Source organism: Vulpes vulpes, chromosome 2 (genome assembly GCF_048418805.1).
Source record: "Vulpes vulpes isolate BD-2025 chromosome 2, VulVul3, whole genome shotgun sequence".
In the NCBI taxonomy this organism is placed as follows: domain Eukaryota; kingdom Metazoa; phylum Chordata; class Mammalia; order Carnivora; family Canidae; genus Vulpes; species Vulpes vulpes.
The window spans coordinates 1,772,955-1,798,120 of NC_132781.1; the positions used below are offsets into that span (position 1 = coordinate 1,772,955).

The window sequence follows — 25,166 nt, forward strand, 5'->3', positions numbered from 1 at the left end:
CCCCAGCCCCCAAACAGTCTGGGGGGTGGGACGTGGCTCCTGAAACAGGAAAGCCATCCTGCTGAACCTGAGCAAGGGGACGGGCGTCGACCCTCCACACCCACCCAGAGTCTGAACAGTGACTCTCGACCAGCCAACTGATCCACACGAGCAGGAGCACTGAACTAACTACTCACGACTCCGTTTTAGGCAAGTTTTAAAAAATATGACCAAAAAACCCCATAATTCAAAGGCTTTCACAAATCAGCTGTCGCCCCAGGAGTGTGGTATCTGCCTGCTTGGAGCACTGGAATAAAGGACCTGGGCACAGGTCTTGCTTTCAGAGTGACCTCTGGGCTTCTATGTCGGGGAGGTGATGCTGCTCACCTATGGCACACTAGTGACAACGGCACACAGGTGACGGCACCGCCCTGGAACGTGACATGCAGAGGCTGGTGGGGATGCACACGGGAGCCTGGCTGGACCGGGGCTTCCACACGAGCAGACCGGCCAGATGCCTGCAGTGCCTCTCGCACACGTGGCCTGCGTCTGCGTGGGAGAGGGGGCCCCAGGCTGTGCCACATTCAGCAATGCTCATCGTCTGGCCCTCTACAGCCTGGCCAACGTCTCCTGTGCGGTTTCGTGTCCTGATGGAAGGATTTCACCTTATACTTCAATTAAAATACAACACAACACAAAAGCCCAGTCTGCAGTGTGGGCTGTGGTTTTAGCTGCAGGACCAGGGATGACATCACTGCCCGCCCTAAAGGCTCGGGGGCGGGGGGCAGGCAAATGCACTCTGGCCACCAAAGCACCACTGGGGTCTTGATGAGACCCTCAGCACCTTGCAGGCGAGTTTCAGGCCGAGTGTGCACAACGGGTGGGGCGCATGCAGAGGAAGGGCGTCCAAATGGCTAACGGAACTGGCAGTGTCCCACAGGAGCGGCTGCTGGAGCACGGGGCCGACGCAGAAGAGGGCCTCGCAGGCCTCGGGTGCCGGCTGGCAGTGGCATAAACCACTCACCGTGCCGTGCCCCTCACGTCACCTGTGCAGTTCTGAGCCATGGGACAGGATGACCACAGGCGCGATGTCATGTCAGCAGTGCTGGCGGGGCCCCAGGCCCAGTGCAGTGAGGGGAGGTGGCCGTGTACCCAGGAAGTGGGAGCCTGACAGCCACCAAGACCAAGAGTTGCCCAGGGGGAGAAGAATCCAACGAGATACTCTCTCCAGGAATGTTCTCCGAACACAGAAGCCACAGCGGCCTGGACTGCGCGACTCGACGGGCATGTGCCATGCCCCTGCCTTGCCGGGCAGCCGCACTCAAATCCGCAAGCGCTACTGGGGAAAGGTCTCAACACTAAAAAACACTCATCCTGCTGCCCCAGGGAAGGCGGTAAGGGGCCGGGTGCTGGAGGGGGCGGGCCAGCACCCACCCAGGGGTGCCGTGTCAGGCCGGGCAGACACGGGCGAGGGAGCGCGGGGCCAGGACTCGGGCTGCGGCCGACCGCCCAGCTCCATCTCTTCCCCCACCGTCTGCACCCAGGAAGCACCGTGAAGGTGCTGCCGTCCACGCCCAAGCTCCCCGCGTCCGACCAACCGCGCAGCACCCCTGGGCGCAGGAGGGAGGTGAGAAGACGGGGCACGCAGGCCTGCGGAAGCTACCGTGTGCACCCACGCCCTCAGCGCCGGCCGGACGTAAACCTGTGTCTGTGGGAAGGACAGTGGCTGTTGCAAACTCCGATGTCACGAGTTAGGGAAAGGACGCCCGATGAAAAATACTAATGTCTTAACGTACTAGGGTGTTTACTTCTATTTTCGATCCTCATTAACCAGTCTTCATAATGCGGGTGTAGCCTGCTCCCCAAACAGGCACCCCAGTTTCCTCCCACCCTGGCCTCTCCAGCCGGGCCGCTCCCGCTGGGCCTTCCCCGAGTCTTCCGACCTACCTTCCCTTGCACGGTTTCTTGCTTCCCCCTGTTACGTATTAATTTTGTTTTCTGCGCTGTCGTATAGTCAACTGGCTTCTCTGGGTGTGCGGTTCCGTGACGTCAGCACGTCAGATGTGCAAGGTCACCCCCCACCAGGATACTGAACATCCTTTCACCCCACATTCCCTCGTACTCCTAACCCTACAACCAGAGCCCTGTTCTCTGACCCGATAGCTGCGTCTGCTCCAGGATGTCACGTGATGCAATCACACCGGATGTCTCCCCTAGAGCCGCCGTCTGTCCCTCCATGTGGTGCTTCTGGGGCCACTCATTCACGTGGTCATGTAGCAAACGTCCCCGTTTCTTGCTGGCTGGGCCCCACTAGGCCATGCACATTTTGCACCTTCATTCACCCCAAGGACATTCTGGTTTCCCCACGGTTAGGTGGTGATGACCAAACCTACACCAACAGCGTGCACACATGATGTCATGCGTGGAGCGTCTCACTCCTGCAGGACGAGCGCCTGGGAGCAGGACCACGGTCTGGGGGCGTGCCCTTTTGTGGCGCGGCCACCCCGCTCGCTGTGGCAGCAATGCCCGGGGAGTAGTGGGCACCCCCCTCGCCCGCCCGGTGTCGTCAGCCTTCTGTTTCATTAACCCACGCCGGGCTGTGGCCAGCTTTCTTGTGCCGGCTTTCATTTGCGTTTCCTCGGTGGTTAATGACTCTGAGCATCTTTCCACGGGCTTATTGGCCATCCTTAAATTCTCTTTGGTAAAGTGTCTGAAGAGTCAGGTCTTTTGTCCATTTTTGAATCTTTTTTTTTTTTTAATTTTTGTTTTGAGGTATCTTTATATACTCTGGATGCGAGTCCTCTGTCAGCTGTGTGGTTTGCAAATATTTTCCCCAAGCCCATGGCTTGTCTCCTCACTGTCTGAGCAGTGCTTTTCAGAGAGTAAACATTTTAAATTTTGATGAAGTCCAATTTCACAATTTTTTTCTTCTGTGGGTCGTGCTTAGGGAGTCAAGCTGCTGTGCACATTTTACAACTGAGAGAGGGACAGGACGGGAGTGGCTGTCCTGACACAGTCTGGGTACGGGGCAGCCTGCCTGTAGGAGGAACAGACTCCCTGGAGGCCCGGCTGCCCCGCTGGCCCTGCCACAGGGTGCAAGATGCCACCAGGAAGCACAACTGAACGGAATGCCACGTTCCTCTCCAGTGAAATCAGGAGGTTTAACTAAATATCTTTAAAAATATGTATTTTTCATTTACGTGAGTTTTAATAGCTCTTTTTCCTCTGGAGAACTCAGAACATGTGGTACTGTTGCTCCCGCGTGGCTCAATGAACACGAGCTGAGTTCAGCTGGGGGAGGCTACAACCCTGCTGGGGGACTGGGGGTGCACAGGGCAGCAGGCCCCCGGCCCCCCGGGGTGGAGAACAAGCGGGATGCCACCCAGCACACAGACACTGGGTTCACGCCCTGCCCGATGGGGGAGGCCACACAAGTCTGACCCATTTGCAGGCAGGCGGGAGGTACAATATCAAGACAACAAGCAAGGCCTCTCCGGACGGACAGGCCACCAGGGTGACCTCCCCGTGGTAAGACGTACCTCTGCCACAGTCTCACTGGGTAAGGCCGGACAGCTGGTCTGGACGAAGCAATGGGAGTACAGGTAATGGAGGGAAGCAGGTAATGCGACCGGCACGCTGCACTCCTGAGCCGCCTCTGCCATCTCTGTGATCCCGACGAGGAACCCACATAAGCCGATAGGTTGACCAGACCTCAACTTCTCTAATTTTTAAAAGTTTTTTCCATGTGATGTTTCTCAAGGCTTATGCTTCTTGCTTAGCATTTGTAAATGGTTTTTGGGGTCATGGCCCTGGGAAGGGGAAACTGGCTTAGAATTTGGAGGAGTAGGGGGGTGAGTGGGGGCGCCCGAGCACGCAGGCCGCTGCAGAGGGGAGTGAGCCTGCCAGGGACGTGGGCGAATGGGGAGCACTTCAATGCCCGTGTGACCCAGCCCGTGTGTGCCACAGCACGGTGCCCCTCTGCTTCCTGACCATGAGAGGGGCACAGCGGGCAGGGACCGCACGGGGGGGGGGGGGGGGCGGGGGCAGGGAGAGGGGACGTGCCAAGCAGGCCTGCGCACCATCACGACAGCCGTTCATCACGGTCTGAGAAGCAGCAGGGCGGGGGCCAGCCGCCGGGTGCTGCACTCCACTGCACCTACAGAGGAAGGCAGGCGGCAGGCTGGCCGCCACCTCTGCAGGAGACCCCTGCCAACCGACGACACCCGTCTGCAGTCCCTGCTTCTGGCCACTGCAGCTGCCCCTGACCGACGGAATGCGGCTGGCTCCCCTGCCTGCAGTCTCAGCTTGGGTCTCCTGCTCTGGTGATGCCAGCTCGCCTGCCTCACCTGTCGGCGCACCCCACCCCTGCAGCCCTGCCCTGGCCGTTCTAGCAGAGGCTTCCACGTCGCCGTCAGCTGGGTGCGGTTTTGTGATAACCAGAGGAACTGCCAACCCTCTCCACCCACCCCGCCAGCGCCGACCCTGCCACCATAACCCATCCCGCTCATGAACAAGAGCCCTGTGATGTAGACCAGCCTGGTCTCATGATTTCCTTAGAGGCGGACTCAAACCCTGCATGGAATAATTACACTCAGTGAATTGTATTGTTTGCAGGGGCTGTGGTTATAGTCTCTTGGTTCTTTATTTTATAGGCATCCCATGTGTCTATATTCTTGTAGAAAAATTTAAAAGATGGAAGGGAACCCAAGTCCGTTAACCCAGCCCCGCCCCTTGTGCTCGCCCACTCAGATCGAACGACAGACCCACCGTTCCGTGCCTGTGTCACCCGTACTCACGCAAAGCCGTGTACGGTTGTACAACTACCCGTCGCAGCCTCCCACATGTACTGGTCTCGGTCTGCCTTTCCCACCAACAGCACGTCGGGCAGCTGTCCTGCCAGCTGAGGTGGAGCTGCCCCAGAGTGCACAGTCCCTGGCAGGACCCATCCCCTCCTGCCCGCGATGGGACGCTTAGGTGTAATGTTCTTGCCTATTTCCCTGCCACAGAGACAAGGAGTTTTACAGGAGAGAAACTGAGGAGTGTATTTGCTTTTCTTATCTGATTTAATTAAACTCAGGCCTCAGCTATTCTCACTCCCGATTCTGTGTATGAAGACTTAGAAAACTAGTATCTTGTATGTTAATTCTAGAAGAAATGGTTTAGGAACAACTACCCAGATGAACCGGGATGAGTCAAGGCGAGTCGCATGAAGACATGCACACGCACACGCACGCACGCACACCCAGCAGGCAGGTCAAGTCTGAGCTACAGAGGCGTTCGGACCCAGGGAGAGCCACAACTTGGGGCAGCCGGGCCGCCCATCCACCTGGAAGGACGAGGCGATGCCGCACAGCACTGCTGGACTGGCCCTCAGCATCTGCCCCGACAAGGAACACAGACGGGGGCGGAGCGGGGAGCCTGCAGAATCTTACAGAGGGGGCCGGGGGAACCGGGTGGGCACGAGGCCACGGCCCGGCTACGGCAGACCTCCGTGGGCAGCCCAGCGCTTTGCTTCGGCTTTGTGTCAGGAGCGTTCAACTATGTTGAATGAAAGTATTCACCATTTATTCAAGTTCTTTTAATGTGGCCGCACATGGGGCCGTGTCCTACGCTGATCACCGGTGCAGGGGTCACAACACAGCCTCCGCCAGGGAGGGAAGGTGCACGCTCACACACAAGAGAACTGTCCCCGCGCTGACCGGAAGTGCCCCCAAGAACCCCCCTCAGGCCCCGAGAGCACAGCTTAAAAATCTTACTTACTTTTCTATCAAATCCAGTGTGACCCCAGGCACCAGACTAACGCATTTCTGCATGCAGAACCTGCCGAGAAAGGAGAGAGAGTGAGTCACGCTGAGGGGACGTTTAACAGGAAACACAACAGTCCCCCAGGGACGCGAGGGCATCTAGGCAGGGCTGGGGGTTGTCGTGCTGAAAATGCAAACCCAGATTTTCCTAATCCTGGCACCTCCCAGATTTATGAAGAACACCTGACTGCCAGCCTGTCAGCGGAAGGACAGAAACCCGACACGGGGTCCCTGGGGAGGGGCGCAGGGGAGAGGAAAAGAAGCGTCCGCCCAAACACTGCACACACTGGCCTCTCTTTCCCTTTTTCCTTTCTTAAGAAAGCAAGCTGGGGGGCACCCGGGTGACTCAGTGGTTGAGCGCCTGCCTTTGGCCCAGGGCGTGACCCCGGGGTCCTGGGATCGAGTCCCGCATCGGGCTCCCCACAGGGAGCCTGCTTCTCCCTCTGCCTGGGTCTCTGCCTCTCTCTGTGTCTCATGAATAAATAAAATCTTCAAAAAAAATAAAGCAAGCTGGAGGGAATGTCAGCAGGACAAGTATGAATGACCTCCGGGCACACACAAAAGCGGGGGTGGGGGGGCTGGGTGGAGGGGGAGACCTGGAAATGTGAATTCAACGGTATCACTCGGAGATCACGAGATCACACAGCTGACCCGTGCACCGAGCCGGGGGCTCCCGCAGCTGCCCGGCCGGACAGCGGGCGCTGACCAGGGGGCAGGGAGCCGGCCCTCCTGCGCCCTGTCCCGGCTGCTCGCACACAGCAGGGCAGACGCAACAGCAACAGAGGAAAGAGGCAACGTAGAGCTTCTGGGGGCCGGCGTGTGAAGCGTGTTAATTCACCTGCTTCACAGATTAGGCCCCAATAACCCCTCAACACCGAGCAGGCACAGGCAGGTATGCACACCTATGAGGAGCACTTCTGTGCGTCACTACCCGGACACGGGGAGGGGACGATGGTCGGAGGAGGCCGGGGGCCCACGGCGGGGGACGGGTATGAGCACCAGGCTGCATTTGGGGAGGGGAGGGGTGACACATGCGCAGTGGCTGGATAGGAAGGGTGACAGAGAGACTGGGAGGGATGTGGCCGTGAGGACACGGGGCTCCCAAGGGTGGCCTCCAGGGGGAGGGGATGGGGAGCTGGCTGCCGGGACCCCCGGCACCTGGCCGGCGCACTCACAGCGTCCGGGAGCCGGGCCTCACCCGCCACCCGCCTGCTGGCAGAGACGAAGTTATTCTCCTGGTGTGGCCGCCGTCACAGGTGCTCCCTTGTTCCCAGAGCAGGAGAAACAGCGGCGGTCACACCTGCCTGATGGAGGCAGCCCCTCTCCCACAGGCACACAGCTCGACGCCTCCACGCTCCTCCCGCCAGTCGATTCTACCGGAAGCAAATCCTGTTTCCCCCCTTCCATCCACGCCGCAGCACGTGCCGCTCCTCGGGCAGGTTCAGGTAAACCGGGATCTCTCAGGGGACACAAATGACGTCCAGGAAAGGCATCTTCCAGTCTGATTCTGGGTCCTGTGCAAACGGCGCCCCTTCGTCGTTCGTCTTACCTATAAGGTACTTAACCACTGGCACTGCTGGGTTCCGCTGACAGCAGGATAATTTGTACCAGACTGGTCTTTTTATCAATAATAATAATAATCAGCTCTGGACAAAATACAGAAAACCATCAGGTAAAAGCACCGACAAGCAAACGGGAACATAGGCAGGAACAGAAGGGATGTGACCCTTGACAGCACAGCTCGGGCGAGTCCACCCCTACCCACGGGCACACGGCGCACGGGGGCAATGAATGCTCCACTCACTGGAAGGCGGCCACCTCACCAGGTGACCCCTGCCCTGCACACGCAGGGGGCGAGGCTCCCGGGGGCCCCGCCGAGACAGTGCCCGGAAGGCTGCCCTGAGATATTCAACACCCACTCCCGGCCAGATCCGTCACACAAGAGGGGCTCCCCCCACACCTGGCTTCCACTGACCTCCCAGGGAGGGGGGATGGCGCCTCTGTGACGATCGCGCTCCAGGACTCAGAGCCACAGCCCAGCAGTCAGCGCAAAGCCCAAGGACACCAGCCCCGCCACCGAGGGACCACACGATGGCTTAATCCACCTGCAAGCCCAGAGCCAGCCGCTCCCCAGGGTTTAACTGTCACACCCACAGTCTAAAACCAAGAGGAAAAACAGGTAACAAAACCAGATTCACGGCTGGCCAGATTTGGGAATTAGCAAACAGAGACTTTAAGAGGGTAATTTGATTATTGTTTGAGAAATACGCATTTTAATAAACCTACTGCAATATAAAGTTCTATTAAATAAGAAAATTAAAAACAGGAACAGCCTGCATTAAAAGAATCACCGTATGGTTCCAGGCGGATCAGCCACTGATAATCCACTAATATGACTCCAGCCAATCCTACCAATTCCCCCCGCACCAGAATTGACGAGCGCGGGTTTCTTTTCCGCACTGTGCTTCCCTCCCCCTGCACGAGAGTGTCGCGGGCCCAGGAGAGGCCAAGGAGCACGCAGAATCAGAGGCGGTGGACGGGGCCTCCGACGTCAGTGACCATGATGACAAACACAACCGTGGGACTATTCAGGGTGTCCTATGTGGTGCTGGCGCTCCCCAACAGGCACCTGACCCCCGCTGACCCCCCCAGGCCAGGCTGTCTGGCCGGGCACTGTGGACACTGGGGCTGGACCATTCTCTGTCGGGGGGGCGGCATCCTCCTCTCAGCCCACAGGATGCTAGCAGCACCCGACCCTGGCTGTCACGACCAAAGACGTCTCCCAGGATTGCTGAGTGTCCCCTCGGGGACAGAGTCGCCGCCGCCAAGAGCCACAGCCCCGGGCCAAGCACCAGTACCTCTCACATCTTTCAAAAACAGTCTCTCTGCTCCCACACTTGCCTGCCCTGCCTACTCCTCTACGGAGCAAGCCTCTTAAGAGGTAATGTCAAGAGAAAGGAAGGCCCTGCAGGATCTGGCTCCTGACCACTCTGCCTGACTTTACATCCTCATGCTAACCCTAGCTCACCCTGCTCCCTTCCCCGACACTTGCTGTTCCAACACACCAAGCACGGACCTGCCTCAGGGCCTTTGCACCTGCTGTTTCCACGGCCTGCAGTATCCTTGCCCCAGAAAACTGTTAAGATTTAAGCCTTTCTCTTACCTAGATTTCAAACTCCTCGACCAGCCTAAGGAAACCACCTCCTTTCTCTCTCCCCTCACTCTGCTTTTTAACACCAGCATTTCTCATTCCCTGATGTTGAATTATGTAAGTGTTTCTATATTGTCCTTACCGTGGAAGGTACGGGGGGTGGGGGGGGTGAATAAAACGACTTCTCTCATCTTGTTGATTGCTACAACCCCAGTGCCTAGGACGGTGCCTGCCACAGGTTCAGGTACCTGAGAAACACCTGTCAGGGATGTCATTTTGATGGATTTCTAATATTTCCCCCATACTCTTCTTTTCCTGTCACACGTGAAAGCAAGTAGCTTCGAGATTTTATGAAGAACAAATTAATGTTAAAAAAACCCCAGCTCAGGGCAGCCCCGGTGGCCTAGCGGTTTGGTGCCGCCTTCAGCCCAGGGCATGATCCTGGAGACCCAAGATCGAGTTCCCACATCAGGCTCCCGGTGCATGGAGCCTGCTTCTCCCTCCGCCTGTGTCTCTGCCTCTCTCTCTCTCTCTGTGACTATCATAAATAAATAAAAAAATTAAAAAAAAAAAAAAAATCTAATAAATAAAAAAAAAAAAAAAAAAAAAAAAAACCAACTCAGTAACCCAATGAGGTATCACATGTAACTGCTCAATGCTGTTTCTCTGAATGGAAAGACGTTACGTATCTTTCTAACAACATGTATTTATCGTAAAAAATTACAAGTACAGAACATTACAAATGGAAATTACCCCAAATCCTAAGATAACCGTTGCAAAACTTTGCATCATTCCAACAGACTTTGTTCTAGAATAAAAGGAAATCACCATCCCTGTAGCACCCAATGGGATGGGCCATCCCCACCGGCCCCCCACCCCACTGCACACACATGGCCATTGTTCCCAGGGCCCACATTTGGGTTTTAATTTTTTCCATAAGAGATTACTGCCATATATGTCACAGCTATTTTTCTAAACATCCCCCCCCCCCCGCCAAATATTTTCGAACACTCAACAAAGTTGGGAGAATTTTACAGGAAAGGCCTGTGTCCCCCAACCTGGGTTCCACCATTAGCCTAGGACTACGTGGGCTTTATCACGCCTCGGTCTCTCCCTCCATGAATCTGCTTTCCTTTGGGTGCAACTGAAGACCCTGTTCGCTCCCCTCGAGATTCTTCAGCTCGTGCACCCACCTCGCAACATTGGCTTATTGCTTTTGTCCTTGTGAAACCACACACACCTTCACATTCAGCAACTTCTGACAAAGGCACACGCCTGCGTGACCCGGACTCCTACAGAGACATTCCCAACATCCCAGAGGGTGTCCTCTTGCCTTTCCCGGGCAAGTCCGGCTTCTTCCCATTTCCCCAGAGACAAAGTCCCTTGTGGTTCCTCCCCTGACTTACTGCTCTGTTCCAGAACTGCACAGAAGCAGAGTTGTCCGGTGTGTACTTTCTGGCGGGTGTGGAATGACAGATGTCATTTGAATTTCTTTGATTAGTTCTGAGGTTAAATGTCAGTTAATGATTTTTGAGTTCTTCATATTTTTCTTTTGCTGGTTGCCTGTTCACATCCTTTGCCTTTATTTTTATACTGGGGTGCTCATCACCTTATGGATTTTTAAGAGTGTTTTACACATAAATAGAACCAACATTTTGTTACATGTTGCGCCATTTTTCACAACCTGCAACATTACAGTTGATCTAAAACCAACAAGGGTGAGGGGTGCCGAACCCCCTCCATGCGGACAAAAACACCACATGTAACTTGACTCCCCCAAAATGTAACGATTATAGCCTATGGAAGCCTCACTGATGACAGTTAAGACGCATTTGTGTGTGAATCATACACTGTATTCTTACAGTGGACTAGAAAAAAGAGAGCATTAATGAAACCATCAGCAAAAGTACAGGACTCACTGTCCTGTATCTACTGAAAAAACTCTGCATCTAAGTGGACTCCGTGCAGCTCAATCCCACGTTGCTCAAAGGTCAACTGTATATTTTAAATTTTACTTTTTTCCTTGCCCTACAAAATTTAAAATCGGTGTTTAATTGTCCCAGCTGATCATTTTCCTAGTACTTTTGTGATTTTTCTTTTTCATATCTAAGTCTTCATTATATTTGGAATTTATTATACGTGAAGAGGGAGGGATTTAAAAACTTCAAGTGGCGAGCTGTGTGCCTCAAATACCAGATAGTGAACGATTCATTCTTTTTCTGAATCCTACATTCTGATACACACAGATCCTGGTTCTGGAACAGGATCTCTGTTCTGTTCCACTGACCTGAAGTTCCACTCTTATTTCAATTGGACCTTCAAAATGCACTAGTAACTGGTAGGTTTTTCTTTCATAAATCTGTTTTCATTTTTAAATTTTCATGGCTATTCTCAAATATTTGTTCCAGTTGACCTTTAAAATCAATTTGTCAATATTGTGTTGAATTCATGGTTTAATTTAGGGAGAATTTATATCCTTAATTTACTGGGTCTTACCATGTACTCATGCGACCAAGTCCTCCTTTTATTCAATTTCCTTTCATTTCAATCAGTAAACTTTTATGGGATTTCTATACATGCATGCGGTGAGTTCTGAGCCAGTTCATGTTTGTCACCGTCTGTTATTGTCACTGTTATAAATCAGATTCCTTTCCTTCCCAGTATTTCCTTGCTGGCTATTTTTAATATATAGGAGGGAGAATATGCTTTAAACAATTATTGTGAAAAATACCCTATGAGAAAAGCATAAAGCTGTGGATAGGAATTGAAGCAATAATAAAGTCAGTACGACGAGCACCCAGGGGAAGAAACGGTGCACCCCCAGGTCTCCCGGCCTCGTGGACCCAGGCGCCTGCCATCAGGAGGCAGCCCTCGTCGCGGTACAGATACCTTTCCGTGTTTTAACTTTTTTTTTGTTGTGCAAAGCTGAAGTTCAGATCACACACCAATAATGGCAATTTGACTTCTCCTTGGAAGACGTACACCTTTCACGTTGATTTCTCATCTAACTATGATATAGACTCGCATTTCCAGAATAGTGTGTTGAGTGAACTAGAGTCCATACACGCCCTTCTCCCGGTGCTAATCACGCTGTCGGAGACCCAGAGGGATGAGGGCAGCTGGTGTGGAAGAGAAATCTCACACAAGGCAAGCAGCCTTCTATTTTTGTTACAAGTTTTTATTAAAATTCATTTTTAATTTTATCAAATAACCTTTCTCCTTTCACTCATTAATATGATGAATTATATTAATAGGCAGCCTAATGGAAAGTCACCAAAACAGCCCTGGAATGAAGTTCACTCTTCTCTTCCTGCACCGCAGGATCCTAGCTGCTAATGGTTTATTTCTAATGCAATGGTAGTGGCTGTGTGTGCACCTGTGCCTGCACACCTATGCGTGTAAGTGTAGGTATGCACATGTGTGTGCCTGTGTATACATACCTATGTGCATGTTGCTGTGTGACCGTGTGCCCATGCGTGTGCACATGCCCCATGCGTCACGGCTGGTGCCCAGCTGCAGTAGCCTCTGGAACAGAACCCAAAAACGTGCCCGTGGTGAGGTGTGTTATGTGCTCACACACTAATGTGTTACCGCCTGCTGCCTTCCGTATTCCAAGAGCAATTACCTGTATGTTGAATTCTCATTCTTCTATCTGTCATGCTTCTCATTTTTTATTGTTTTCCATTTCCTGTAACACCTACTCACTGGTACCCGATTTTAAGGTCACTAAAATATTAGAATTAAATTTTATTTCTGAAATCTTTTCCTTCCCTTTGCTAGTTGTCTTTTCATGTTGATGCATTATTTTGTCATCTTAATATTTATCTTTTTTTTTTCCCCACAGAGACGATTTTTATATAATTTCATGGAAGGCACAAAGCACATGCTGCCTCCTCTGCCCAGAGACACAATAGCCTCTGGTGATTCACAGGCCCCTTCTGGCCACAGCCAAGGCCATGGGGACGAGGGCACACGGGGAAGGGGGCCAGAGACTGAGCGCCATAGAAACTGCTGAAGCACAAGATGTGAGAGCTTCCACGCTCAGGAAGATCCAGGGCTTCTTGGAGCCTGGCGTGCCCCCTGGAGGACTTGCTCTCAGCGTGCCCACGCGCCTGCCCCTGGTCACAGCTGGGACACAGAGAAAGGACCTGAGGAGCTCAGGCCCACGGCAGGTGGTTATTCAAGTCTGATGTGCATTCTGTGTTCTGAGGAGAGGTTGAGCTCGGTGGGAGAGATGGGCTGGGCACTGCCCTCACGGGTGGCACACGGTGCCTCCTGGAGCCCCCGACCAAGATGCCAGGGAGCTCTCACACCCTGGATCCCGAGGCCTCCCTCACATGAGGTACCCTGCCAGAGACGGTGGGTTTGGACTATCCCCCTTTTAAAAGGAACTTGAGGGTACAGCTCAAAGGAACCATAAACACACTTAAAACAAGCAAATTCTTCGGCATTTCATCCAATTCAGTAGATTTCAAAAAACAAACCTCACATGAAATCAGTGCATCAATCACCTGGTATTTGTAACTAAATTAAAAGTCTGCCATTTGGTATCACTCGGTCCTAATTTACTCACTTTAAATAGCTGCCCTTCTAAAGATACAGAGCAGCTTACTCTCCTGAGGAGCCTCCGGGCCGGGAACGAGGACAAGACACAGGTGCAGCTCAGGAGCTGCTATTTCGGGGCTGCCCTGCTTCTGAAGCAAGCCCGCTGAAGGCAAAGCTGATTATTCCATCGGTCAGAGGAACACAACACCCCTTTCTCCAAGCATTCTGCTGCGCGAGGCAGGGAGCTGACCCGATGGTCTCCTGGCCACGGGCCCAGGGCCAGACACCCAGGGCCCCAGAAGCACCTGCCGGGTGTAGGAGCCTGGCACGCCATCGGACGCAGCTTTCAACGGAGCAGTGTGGACTTCACAGGGGTTATTTTTAGTTTGGAAGAGATTAAAATGTCAAGACAAGTGTGGTTAAAAGGAAAATGTCATTTAAAAAATGCATAAATATTTGAGGTGAATATCATGTCAGTAGTTTACTAAAAATAAGCCATAAAAACAAAACAATGAAGCAAATAACAATTATAAAATTGGGGTGATAAGCACACGGGGATTTTTTATTAGTTTCTCAACTGCTCTTCAGAATGGCTGGAAATTATCTTGTGATGAAGTCAACAGGGAAAGAGAGGGAGAGTCCCTACACACTTTCCTACACTGATGAGGAAAACATTAAGGCAAAGATCTAATTGTTCTAAACCTGAGCGGCTTGTTTCCATTTCTGAAGAATGTGGAGCTCTGAGGGAGGACCCCTCTTCCCCCTGGCTCACCCCTGTGCTCGTGAGCAGCTGCCTCTGGTGGGGAAGCCACTGTACTAGGCTGCAGAAGCAGAAAACCCGCCCGGAGGAAGCCCTGCTGAGTCAGGAAGGGGCCGCCTCGGAGGACAGGCACCCAGGGCTCCGACCCACTCACCCGGGGCCCCCACGAGAGCCGAGAGCCCCGCGGCACAGCTCTGATTTAGGAGGCTTCTTCCAGTGCCGTGGAAAACCGGCCAGCGATGCAGAGGGAAGGTAAAGGACGCCAGCTGCGGCTGTGATCCCGTGAGGCCTGGCACTAGAGCATCATGAGAGGACGGCGCTCCATGGCCAAGAGGGAAGGTTTTTCACGAAATTCACCTGTTTGTGTTCACACACAGCACCTGGGGCTTATCCATCTTTGTCTAGGATAAAGGGTGGCCTGTGGCAGACACACAAAGTTAAATGTAGGGAAACATCAAGGGATTCTTTCCCATTGAAGAACCAGACACTTAAATTACAATCGCCTACCATGTTTATTCTTATCCTGTTTCTTTCCGGCCCCTCCATGTGCTCTCTACCCCCTTGACCCTGGTCTGTCCTTTGCATCCAAAAGTTCACTCTAGGGCCTGTCGGGGCCTGTGTTCACAGCATGGAGGAGACACAGGCCACGTAGTCTCCGTGAGTCAGGTCGGGAGGGTGCGCAGCACCAGGCTCCTTCCCACTGGCCGCCCAGTGGCAGCTTCACAAGCGCTGACTTTACTTAAACTCACAAGCCGCTGATATGCAGAGACAAGCAGAGCTCGCCAGCTACACGGCGGCTTGTCATGGGTCACTTTAGAGTCAGCCAGTCCCTACTATGGGCACGGAAACCGATGTTGCTGCAGGACGCTGCTGAAACCGCTGCACGCCTGGCGGCCCCACACCAGGTCTGAGTCTACTCCTGAACACACGTGACAGAAGAAACGGGAAGGAATCTCAGAGATTCCTGGAGACCAGGATGGACGTACAAGCCCTAGGTTCCTCCTGTAAGTGCATCACAGAGGCCTGCCCCAAGTCACACACACCCGAACTTCCTTCATCCTGAAACCAAAACACCTGTCTGCATGACGACATCTGGGCGTCAGGTCAGACGTCCAGTCCCCTGGGCTGTCCAGCCCGGGCAGCAGGGAGCTGCTTCTCCAGGCTTCTGCTGCAGGCGAGGCTGCTCCGTGTCTCATAGGGAACGCTGAACTTCCCAGGTGCTGTCGAGCTCCCAACCGGGGCCATGTGGAGCAGAATCTACTCCTAAAATACCCACAGGTACGAGCCTCTTTTGAGTAAGCCCCTGTATTTGAAATCTGCCAAGTTCTAACTCTTAAAAAAATCTGAATAGTTTCCAGTGGCACCAGGTTAGCTCGTGGGGAAGGGTGCACGGTGTGGGGACGAAGGAAAGTGGTTGTGTGTGCATGGCGGGAGCTGCGAGCTGACCAGCAGCGACACAACAACAGGCCGGACTGGACCCCTCCAGCTGCCGCACACCACACACCACTCCGTGGCCGCCCTGCCCAGGATTACAGCACCACTTCCTATGCGACTCCTGCGGCCACTTACATGCTTGCCATCATCATCCCATTTCTTGGGGGGGAGAAGGCTGAGGTTCAGAAGGTCCTGAAAACACCCAGCCAGCTAGTCGGCTGACCTGAGTGCCCTCCTCCGGACCCACATGCCACGCGTGCCCATGTGGGCCAAGGTGACTGAACCCAGACTCAAAAGTCGAACTCGCTGATTCTTCTTGGGTATCAGGAGAGAACATGTCCATCAGGGAAAGTGGGACAAAGGACAGAAGCAGAGGACCCCTGGCTGCACACAAGGGAGGCCCAAGGGCCAGGCTGGACGCTGATGGGACGGCCCATGGGACCCCAGGCAGCAGAATCAGGAAAGAAATGAAAAGCATGCCCATCCCATTCGTCTTTGCCAAGAGCCTCACAGGACACCACATCCCGAGTCCCGTCCTAGCCTGGATCGCGGCTGACACGCCAGCTGGCCAACAGCTGTGCGCCCGGCTGCACCCCGCCGTCGACTCGGGTGCCTTCCCCTGGATGGAAATCACAGTGGTTTTCAGGCGCGTCCCCCACCCGCACCGACACTGAAGCTCTCCCTCCGTGCCTCCCTCCACTCGGGCCTCCGGTTACGCTCGAGGAAAGCAGATCGCCCAGAATATGTTTCTAAACATTAATAGCACCAACATGATTTTAATTTCTTGTGAGAGAAACATTTGTCAATTAAGTGGACTGATAAGTACCAGATATTTCAGCTGCTTTATGAACCGTGAGTCTGTGCCTATTAACTTAATAGAAGCAGATGGACATGGTGGTAACAGTGCTGGGGGTGTGCGGGGAATCGGGCCAGGGGCGCGGAGCTTACTCGAGACATGGAGTTCTCTAGAGCAGACGAGCTGTAGAGGTGTCAGGCCGAGCCAAGGAAATGAAGTCCAGGTGCCCACCGGCTCCTCCGTGCTTGACCCTCGAGCCACCAGGAGACGCTCCGGGGGGGCAGGGGCGAGGAAGAGCACTGCGGAGAGGCTGAGCTCGCTCCTGGCATGCCGGCAGCCAACAAGTGAGATGGTGCTGGTCTTCCAATCACTTTCTCTGCACAGACTGTGTCCCGTAACACGCTTGATACATCACCTGTCCTCGAGCTCCGTAACCAGCCGAGGGCACTCACTTGGTCACACTTGCTGATTTTACCGGCTGTGCTCCCGGTGTGTGCGTTAGGTAGTGTCAGGTCAGTGGCCTTGGGACCTCACCCTCCAAACCTGCCCAAAGGCTTCCAGAAGCAGACGGACCCCACCATCAGGAAGGAGCAGCCTCTGGGGCCCACAGGATTTCAAACGTCTGTGTTCACACAGGAAAATCTTAATTGCATCAGAACGGCACCCCCCCCCTTCCCACCCACGTACACGGAGGCACTGAGGAAGCATGAATGAACACCGATGCTGCCCCAACAAGGCCCAGTTGACCCTGAGTCTCCCCTCGGGGCTGCCAGACGCCAAGTGTGGGTCTGCTCACGAGACACAAGGGTGCCTGTTTCCCTGGTTGCAAGAATAAGACACCAGACAAGCTGAGGACAATGATGTCTTGTGACCTAGTGTCACTAACTTGTGCATGATTTTGGTATTTTTATAGGCAGAAGTTTATACTCATAAGTGGAAAGCCAGCTCACTGCAGCACACACTCGCAAACCAGGCTTCAAGCTCTCTGCTTGGTCCTGTGTGATCGCTCGGGCTGTGGCCCAGGCAGGGGCTGGCTGTGGCCATGGGGACAGGATGTGCATCACCACATAAACCCATGGCCCTGCTTCTCCGGAGACCACACTGGGGCCACGTGTAAGGCCTGGTTTTGTCTGGGGGTACAAGCTGTGGACAGCGGCCAGCCCAAGGAACAGTGCGCTGCGGTCTGCTTCTTCCTGGAGGTGACAGAGAGAAGCATGTCCACCGCCCTTGCGAGCCGCCTCCTTGCCTCAAGTCCTAGTCCCGAGTGGACATTCTTCTCATGGTTTGTAGTACGTGGAGGAATGTGATGAAAAAACCAGTACAGGGACATTAAAATGGGGGAAAGAACACATTGAAAAGGTGTGATCTTTGTGATTTCTGTAACTGCTGCTTTCCACGACCCTCAGGAGGCACCAGGCGCACAAGGGTCGTGACTCTCCTGCTCCGTATGCTGGATCACGAGGTTCGGCTGGGAAGCCTGTTCCCATCACCTAAGGCAGGCTGATTTTCTGACACCAATTTTCACCTGCCACTAAAAACAGGATCCTAATAGCTACTCCCAATATACATTGCAGAGAAGAGGCTGGCCCTGACATCCTGGGGCACAGAAAAAGTGTCATTCTGTGTGGTTGTAAAAGTACACTGGCAGTTTGATTAATCCAGGAGAAAAAAAATACTCGTCAGAGATGTTACATAATCATGATACTAAAAATGTAAACGTTTATGGAGGAGGTACAAACGGCATTAGTTCCCCCCCTCCCCGGGTGATAAACTGAATAATGAATTCGTATCTTAGGTTCCTACACATTAAGCTAACCCCAGCCATAGTCTACACCAAGAAGAGAATTTACCTTTTCTTTACACAGTTCCAAAGACATTCCAGTAATATCCCTGCCACGCCTGCAGGAGGCGTTCTCAGTGTAAAAAACAGACTCAAGCGTCCAAGGTAAGCTTCTTTAGGACTTTTCCATCCCATCTACAAAAATTAACCCAAAATGGATCAAAGACCTAAATGTCAGAGCTAAGACTATTAAAAAAAAAATCCTCTCAAAAAGAAATGCAGGTGCATAAACCTTCATGACTTTGGAATATGACATCAAAAGTATAAGCAACAAGAGAAAAAAAGCAGCTAAGTTGGAGAAGTTTCCCACATCAAAGGACACCATCAAGAAAGTGGAAAGATGACCCACAGAATGGGAGAAACATTTGCAAATATGATTTGCAAAACATATGTCTCATATGGGTCTAGGATCTAGAATATATAAAGAACCCCCGCAACTCAACAAGAAAAAAAGACCACAGTGAAAAAACACACACGAGATCTGGATAGATGGTAACAATGAGTCCTCTCAAGGATGCAGGGAAACGGGAGCATTCATGTGCTGCTGGTAAGGACACGAAGCAGTGCAGCCGCCGTGAAAAAGTCTGGCAGTGCGTCAAGGAGCTGCCATGTGACCAGAATATCTGTGCAAAGTAAGGAACACGTTCTCTCTGAAAATAAAAATAAGATTGCATTGAAACAGCATTTCCACGTATGTGAGATTTGGGGCGGCATAAATTAGTCCAACCTTTTGGTGAAGAAGTTTGGCAACTGACATCACAAGCTCTACGCTTTGACCTACTGACCCCATTCCCAGGAATGTATTCTATGAAAACAGTCCAAAAGAGGCAAAAGCTCGGTGGTGCACTGCAAGGATGAATGGGGGGTGGGGGTGGGGGGAAGGACACCTGCAAATACTTTAGTTTTACAGAAACAGGGAAATGCTTTAAATAATATGGTCTATAAACATGATGGAATATTACAGTTGAGAGTAAAATACTGGTTAATGATGTAAAATGATAATCTTAAATTTTAAAAACAAAATACAAAATATATATATAACTCCAGTTAAGGACAATTATGCACACGTACAGATAAGAAGTATAAAGGAATATAGAAAAATAGAAATGGTTAATTCGCTAGGTAGGTGGCACTCTGGATGACTTTCCTCATCTCCTCCCTTTCACTGCGTGAACTCTACCGCCGTCTGTGCAGGAGACCACGCGGGAACAAAGGCCCACCCTGGCGCTCTGGCATCGACATGCATTTTGGGGCCGTGCGGTTGGACGAGTAAATGTGGGGGACAGTGCTGACTCTACCTCCAAACCCTGCGACCCTACACTCGCGGGCGGGCCATGCTGAGCCTGACACTGTCAGGTTGAACGCCAACGCTGGGCCCTGCTTCGGCCGCACTTGAGCTGCTCTCCACATTTTCAAGCTCTCCCAGAAGAGGCAGAGAGGATGACAGTGCCAGGGGCCTGGACCCAGGTGAAGAGAACAGGAGAGTAATAACAGGCAGAAGGGATGAGAAACAGGAAGGAATCTGAACAAACAGTACAGGGGAAACGGCTGAAGCCAGAGGAGGACGTAGGAGGCTAGAGCGTGGGCGAGTCCGTTTCTGCATCTGCAGGGGACGCCGCCCCCCCCCCCCCCCCCCCCCGTGCTGGACCAGAGTCTGTGGCAGGGTGGCACCGTCCGTGAGCAAGTGTGAGGACGGGCAGAGTGACCCCAGCAGAGAGGGACAGTGCACACACAATGGTTCGGTCAAGGAGAGAGGAACCTGAAACCTAAGGGCTTGCCAACTCCCCATGGTTGGGACGCCCCTCCTCGATTTCTCTGGGGCCTCTGACACCCCCTGCCATGAAACACAAGCCCCATGGCTCCAAATGGGCAGCACGCTGTTCTGCAAGGACCAGAAGGCCTGCAACGTCCCCAGAGGAAAGCTGGTTCTCAGGTGAACGCCAGAGCAGTGTTAACTAAGAGGACACTTGTGTAGCAACATCAGGTCACATGTATAAGGCAGGAGGGTGGGGGGGAGGGCGTGGCTAGAACAAGGGGCTTGGGATCAGGGAACCTGTACGTCGTTTAGCTCTGCTGTAAATGAAGCTGTAGGCCTGCTTGGCCACACGCCGCGCATCTGGTTCCTTATCGGTAACGCAGCCACGTTTGCGCATCGTGTCGGCTCTGACTGGGCCTCGGCCTATTAGCAAACACACACGTGAAGCCATATGGGAAGCACTCGTAGGTGACGAGCATTGTGCAGTCAACATTATAAAGGTCACACGCAGGCAGCAGAAGCGCTGAGCCACGGTCTCGCCGGTCACCCCCGAGACGAGGGCAGGAGGACACAGACACCCCACGGTAGTCTTTCAGGACACTGGGCATCACGGACATGCGCTTGCAAACAGGGACAGACGGGACCAGAATGGTCGTCAGGGTCCCAGAGCCCCCGGTTTCTAGGATGTCCTGGTGTCCTCCAACACCAACAGGATGAAAGCCCTTCTGACACTTGAGATTTTTCCCAATTAGCGCCACATGAGCGCTCCTGTGAGCAGACGGGCAGAAAGATGCGGGCAGAGGCGCAGCTTCAGCCTGACCCACCCTGAGAAGAGCCCGTGCACCCGCTCGGTACGGCCGTGTCGCCGGCAGGTGTGGCAGGAGAGGGCACGGCTGGAGCAGCGCCGCCTTCCACCAAGTCGGCCCGGTGAGGTCCCACAGCATCGGAAGACGGGCCGCCGCACAACAGCACACGTGCGTGTGGCCGTCCTCCAGGAACAAGTCACTGGCAGCCCCACGGTGACCACTCGTACCTGCCCGGAGGCACATCCGTCCCGTCTGCGCAGAGCACCCCAGGGCAGGGCGCCGTGCCTGGGAAGCGCACCAAGGCAGCAGCGGCCGGCCCGGAGCGAGGGCAGCGTGAGCTCCGCGGGCAGAGCAGACGCCAGGCCGGGCTTCGGTTAACGGTCCCGGAACATGCCCGGAACATCCGGGGTACGGGGCGCCCCGGGCGCAGGCCTTGAGCAAAGCACAGGCAGGGATCAAAGTAAAGGGAGGCCCTTTCCAGCAAGCTCCAAGCTCGGGGGGGTGGGGGGGGGACACAAGAAACACCGACCCATAAAAGAGACATTTGAAATGACTGCTTCTCCCGCGTTCACAGGAAAAACCGCGGCGACAGCCAGCCCACGTCTTAACCCCACGCCAGACACCGCCGCGGCACCCCAGCACCCTGCCCAGTTTCTCCCACGCCCTCGCGGGGGTCGGGCGGCAGAGCGCAGGCGGGGCTCCCGTTCCGCAGCGGGGATGTGCTACCATAAAGGCTCCTGCAGACAGTGTCGCGTCAAGACCCGCATTGCTGGAGCCGCTGATGGGTGATCACCGAGAGGAGGCTGGGGACAAGGCACGCCCCAGGCCCCGACGGCAGCTCCGCCAGCCTGGGGAGAGGTGGGAGTCCCCCACCCCAGTTGTTCCCCCACACACGTGTCCTGCGCTCACTCCGGGCTGCCCTCTGTCCCTCTACCCTCGTCTTCTGTTCCTTTTCTACTTAGTTTCTGGGGGGCAGGGGGGATCGGGGGGCACGTGGAAATGGAGGTACTAGAGACGGCTCACGAGGGCATATCTTCTTGCTCGACACCACAGGTAATACCCGAAGTCACTGGAGCCCCGTCTGGTGCTCGTCCTGCAAAGGAAGGACGTAAATATGCCCGCGTGGCCAACGTCGTCCTCCGGGCTCCGGCATCCGACGGCTCGGTGCCAGCTGCCCACGGGACTAACCAGAGAGGCTGCGTTCACAAAGGACAGTGTATCGTCCTCAAGATACGGGGGTGACAAAAACACCTAAAACCCTCATCTGATAATTAATTTTAGCAAGAACTTAGATTTGCAGCAGAACGTCTACTGGTAAGAGTTGCGGTTTGACGTGAGGACAGGGAGAGTCGGCAGGGCAGTGTGGACTGGAAGGCACGGCCTCCCGGCCTCGGCTGCGGGGCAGTTCTGTTCATGCGATGGGGACGTGGGGCCTCCCTGGTCAGGTGGCTCCATCGGCCTGTCTGTGGCTGGGAATGGTGGACCCCGCAGCCTCGACTGCCAACTTCTCCGGAAGCTTCAGGTTGCCACCTCATCCCTGTGCCCAGACCCTGGCCCTCGCTGCTCCTCGACCTTCCTGAGCGTGCAACCCAGCCCTTGTGCTGCCTGTGAAATGCTCACCGCCCTGGGCACCCTCACGTAGCTGCCTGACGCTCCCCGCACCCCAAACCCCGCACTCTCGGTGTGGCCCTGGTGCCTCAGGAGCAGTAGGTAGGGTCTATGCTCTCGACTTCCACTCTTTTTTTTTAAACATTTTATTTTATTTTTTCACGAGAGACACAGCATGAGAGAGGCAGAGACACAGGCAGAAAGAGAAGCAGGTTCCCGGTGGGGAGGCCGATGCAGGACTCGATCCCAGGACCTGGGACCACGACCTGAGGCAAAGACAGAGGCTCCACCGCTGAGCCAGGTGGGCGCCCCTGCACTCTCATTTCTAACATAAGGTTTCAACTCTTTCTTTTTTAAAAAAATAGTTTCTTCCTTTGAGCCATGCCAGCCCATCCCGCGACTGTCCTCTGCTCGGTTTTTCTACCCACCTCCTGTCTTGTCTTCCAAGTCACTTCCCGTTGCCCTGACCCTAGAGTCTGCCTTTACTTGGTTCCCCACCATTCAGTACCCTGCTGTCTTCCTCCCCGAATTCAACACCACACTGAGGACCCACCCCACACAGGTAGGTCCTTCCCCGTCCACCTCCCAGGACTCCTCCGATGCCCTGAAGCCCTCCAGAGGCCAGCCACATCCCCACTGGACCCTCGCCACCTCCACGTGCTCTCCCACACCCCCACCTCCATCCCCATCTTCTGTCCCCTGATTCCCGGGTTTTCAAACTGGTCCCCTTGGCCTGTCTCTCCCGGCCCAATTTGGTCTAGAAGTTCTTCATTCTAACTCCACTCTCCCCCAAATCCACAACGTCCTTCTCGACCAATCATCACCCACAGAGCAACCCAAACAGCTGGGTTTTGTTTGTTCTTGTTCTTATTCTACGCGTGCGTCACTGCCACGAAGTGTGGCTTCCCAGGGCCAGTGGACCTCATGCCACCCAGCCCTGCCCCGAGGGCCCCAGGCCCACCTCAGGCAGCACCTGCTTCCCAGGCCAGCAGCAGGGCCCCACTGTGTGCTGTTACACACTCTCCTCAACGGCTTCCTCCTATCAGAGAGCTGCCTCCCCGTCTACAAGTGCAACCAACCAGCTAACAGACCTCACAACCCCTTCCGTCTCGCATCTTCCTCTCGCGGACGTCTGCCTCTCCCCCATTTCCAGTTGACTTCCAGTAAAGCAGCCTGTCTGGTCTCAAGTCAACCTGTCATGTTCTGATGACGGCCCCAACAGCCCTCCAGAAACAGCACTGGTGACCAGTGACCCCCTAATCGTCAACTGCAGTGGCCTCTCAGGCCCTCAGGCCGAGGGATCCGTCACCCCCTGTTCTCTGACAGCCCCACTCTCTGGGCTGGTGGTCCTCCGCTCCTCCCCTCTGGCTGCCTCCCTCCTTGCCCGAGGGATGTGCTCCCACCCTCTTCTCCGTTCTCCCTGCCAGTCATCCCAGCCCATCTACACTGGAATACTGAATTCCGCTGAACCAGCCCCTGCTGAAACCCCCCTCTCGTCCTGTCATACCCCCCCTGCTTCTCATGCCTAAAATAGAAAGCTTCCATGACCCACAGAAGACCCACAGGAAACCCACAGATGATCCAGTCTCCCACGTGGTCTGCTGGGTTCAGCGCCCTCTCTCTCGCTCCTCCCGACTTAGCTAAGAGTCTGCAGCCAAGGCCTCCTCCTACCTCCTCCTTGGCACTCAGACCTTCCAAGTCGAATGCCCCAACCTGCCTGGTCCCGTGTGTATAATGCGGCTACTTCCTAGCTGTGTGTTTTCTAATAAGAGGAGGGCATCAGAATGACAGGGAGAGCCCTCTGAGTTACACCTGTAAACTCTGTGCCCTCCACTGTGGGTGGGGTTGTGGAGGGCCAGCTGGGAGTCTCCCGGGTCATGGCCACACTGGGGAGGCTGCCCTGTGCCCAAGCACCTGCGCCCATGCCCAGCAGGGCCTGGGCTACCCTGTTGCTGATGTACCTGCCTGTCTTCTGAATCTTGGCTCTAGAGACTAGATCCCAAACCAGTGCCGCACCTGCTGTCATCACAGAGCAGATGCTGCCTACAGAGTAAGACCCGCTCCTGAGCCTCATGTTCGTGGACCTCACCCTCTTTCTCGGTTCAGGGTCACCATCCCTTTCCTCAGACTTCAGGGTCTCTGCCACGCTGGACTGTTCACCATCCAGTTCAGGTTCGAGCCTACGACCCAGACATCTGCTCAGAACGCTGCGTCTACCTTATCACTGAGCGGTGGGACTTCACTCATCTCTGGAGGGTTAGAATTGACAATACCCAACACGGACGATGCTGCCTGCCTCTGAGGCAAGCAGAAGGAAGCTGGTTCGCTGTCCTTTTCATTCCAAGAGCAGCACTGAGAAGGATGTGTGTCTCCCTGCAGACTCTGTCTTCCCAGAGGACAGGGACTCTGTCTCACGAATCTTTATAATCCAAGTACTTCTAAGCTACTTGGGACAGAACGGGCACTCCAAAGAAGCTGTTATTTCAACCGAAGAATAAGCAAACATCAGGCTGTCCCAACAACCAGCTGACGGCACCAAACACCAAGGCTTGACGCCCAGCCTCACAGCAACTTAAAGGGTCTCTGCATCTGGTTTACACGGTTCCACATCAAGTACGTAAACATCAAGGGCACAAGAGAGGCTGACGTCCCGAGGCTTCTTTGACACCATTTTTAAACAACCGGGG

General features: G+C 54.2%; 1 protein-coding gene across 3 annotated transcripts in view; it reads right to left on the reverse strand.

Annotated features, from left to right (window-relative positions):
- The window catches only part of RPTOR (regulatory associated protein of MTOR complex 1), a 329,546-nt gene that overhangs the window by 130,129 nt on the left and 174,251 nt on the right, over positions 1–25,166 (reverse strand). For all 3 annotated transcript variants that reach the window (XM_025999917.2, XM_025999918.2, XM_072746474.1), the window contains one exon: positions 5,740–5,799. In XM_025999917.2, coding sequence (XP_025855702.1) covers positions 5,740–5,799 — 60 coding nt within the window. The remainder of the gene's footprint in view (positions 1–5,739; positions 5,800–25,166) is intronic.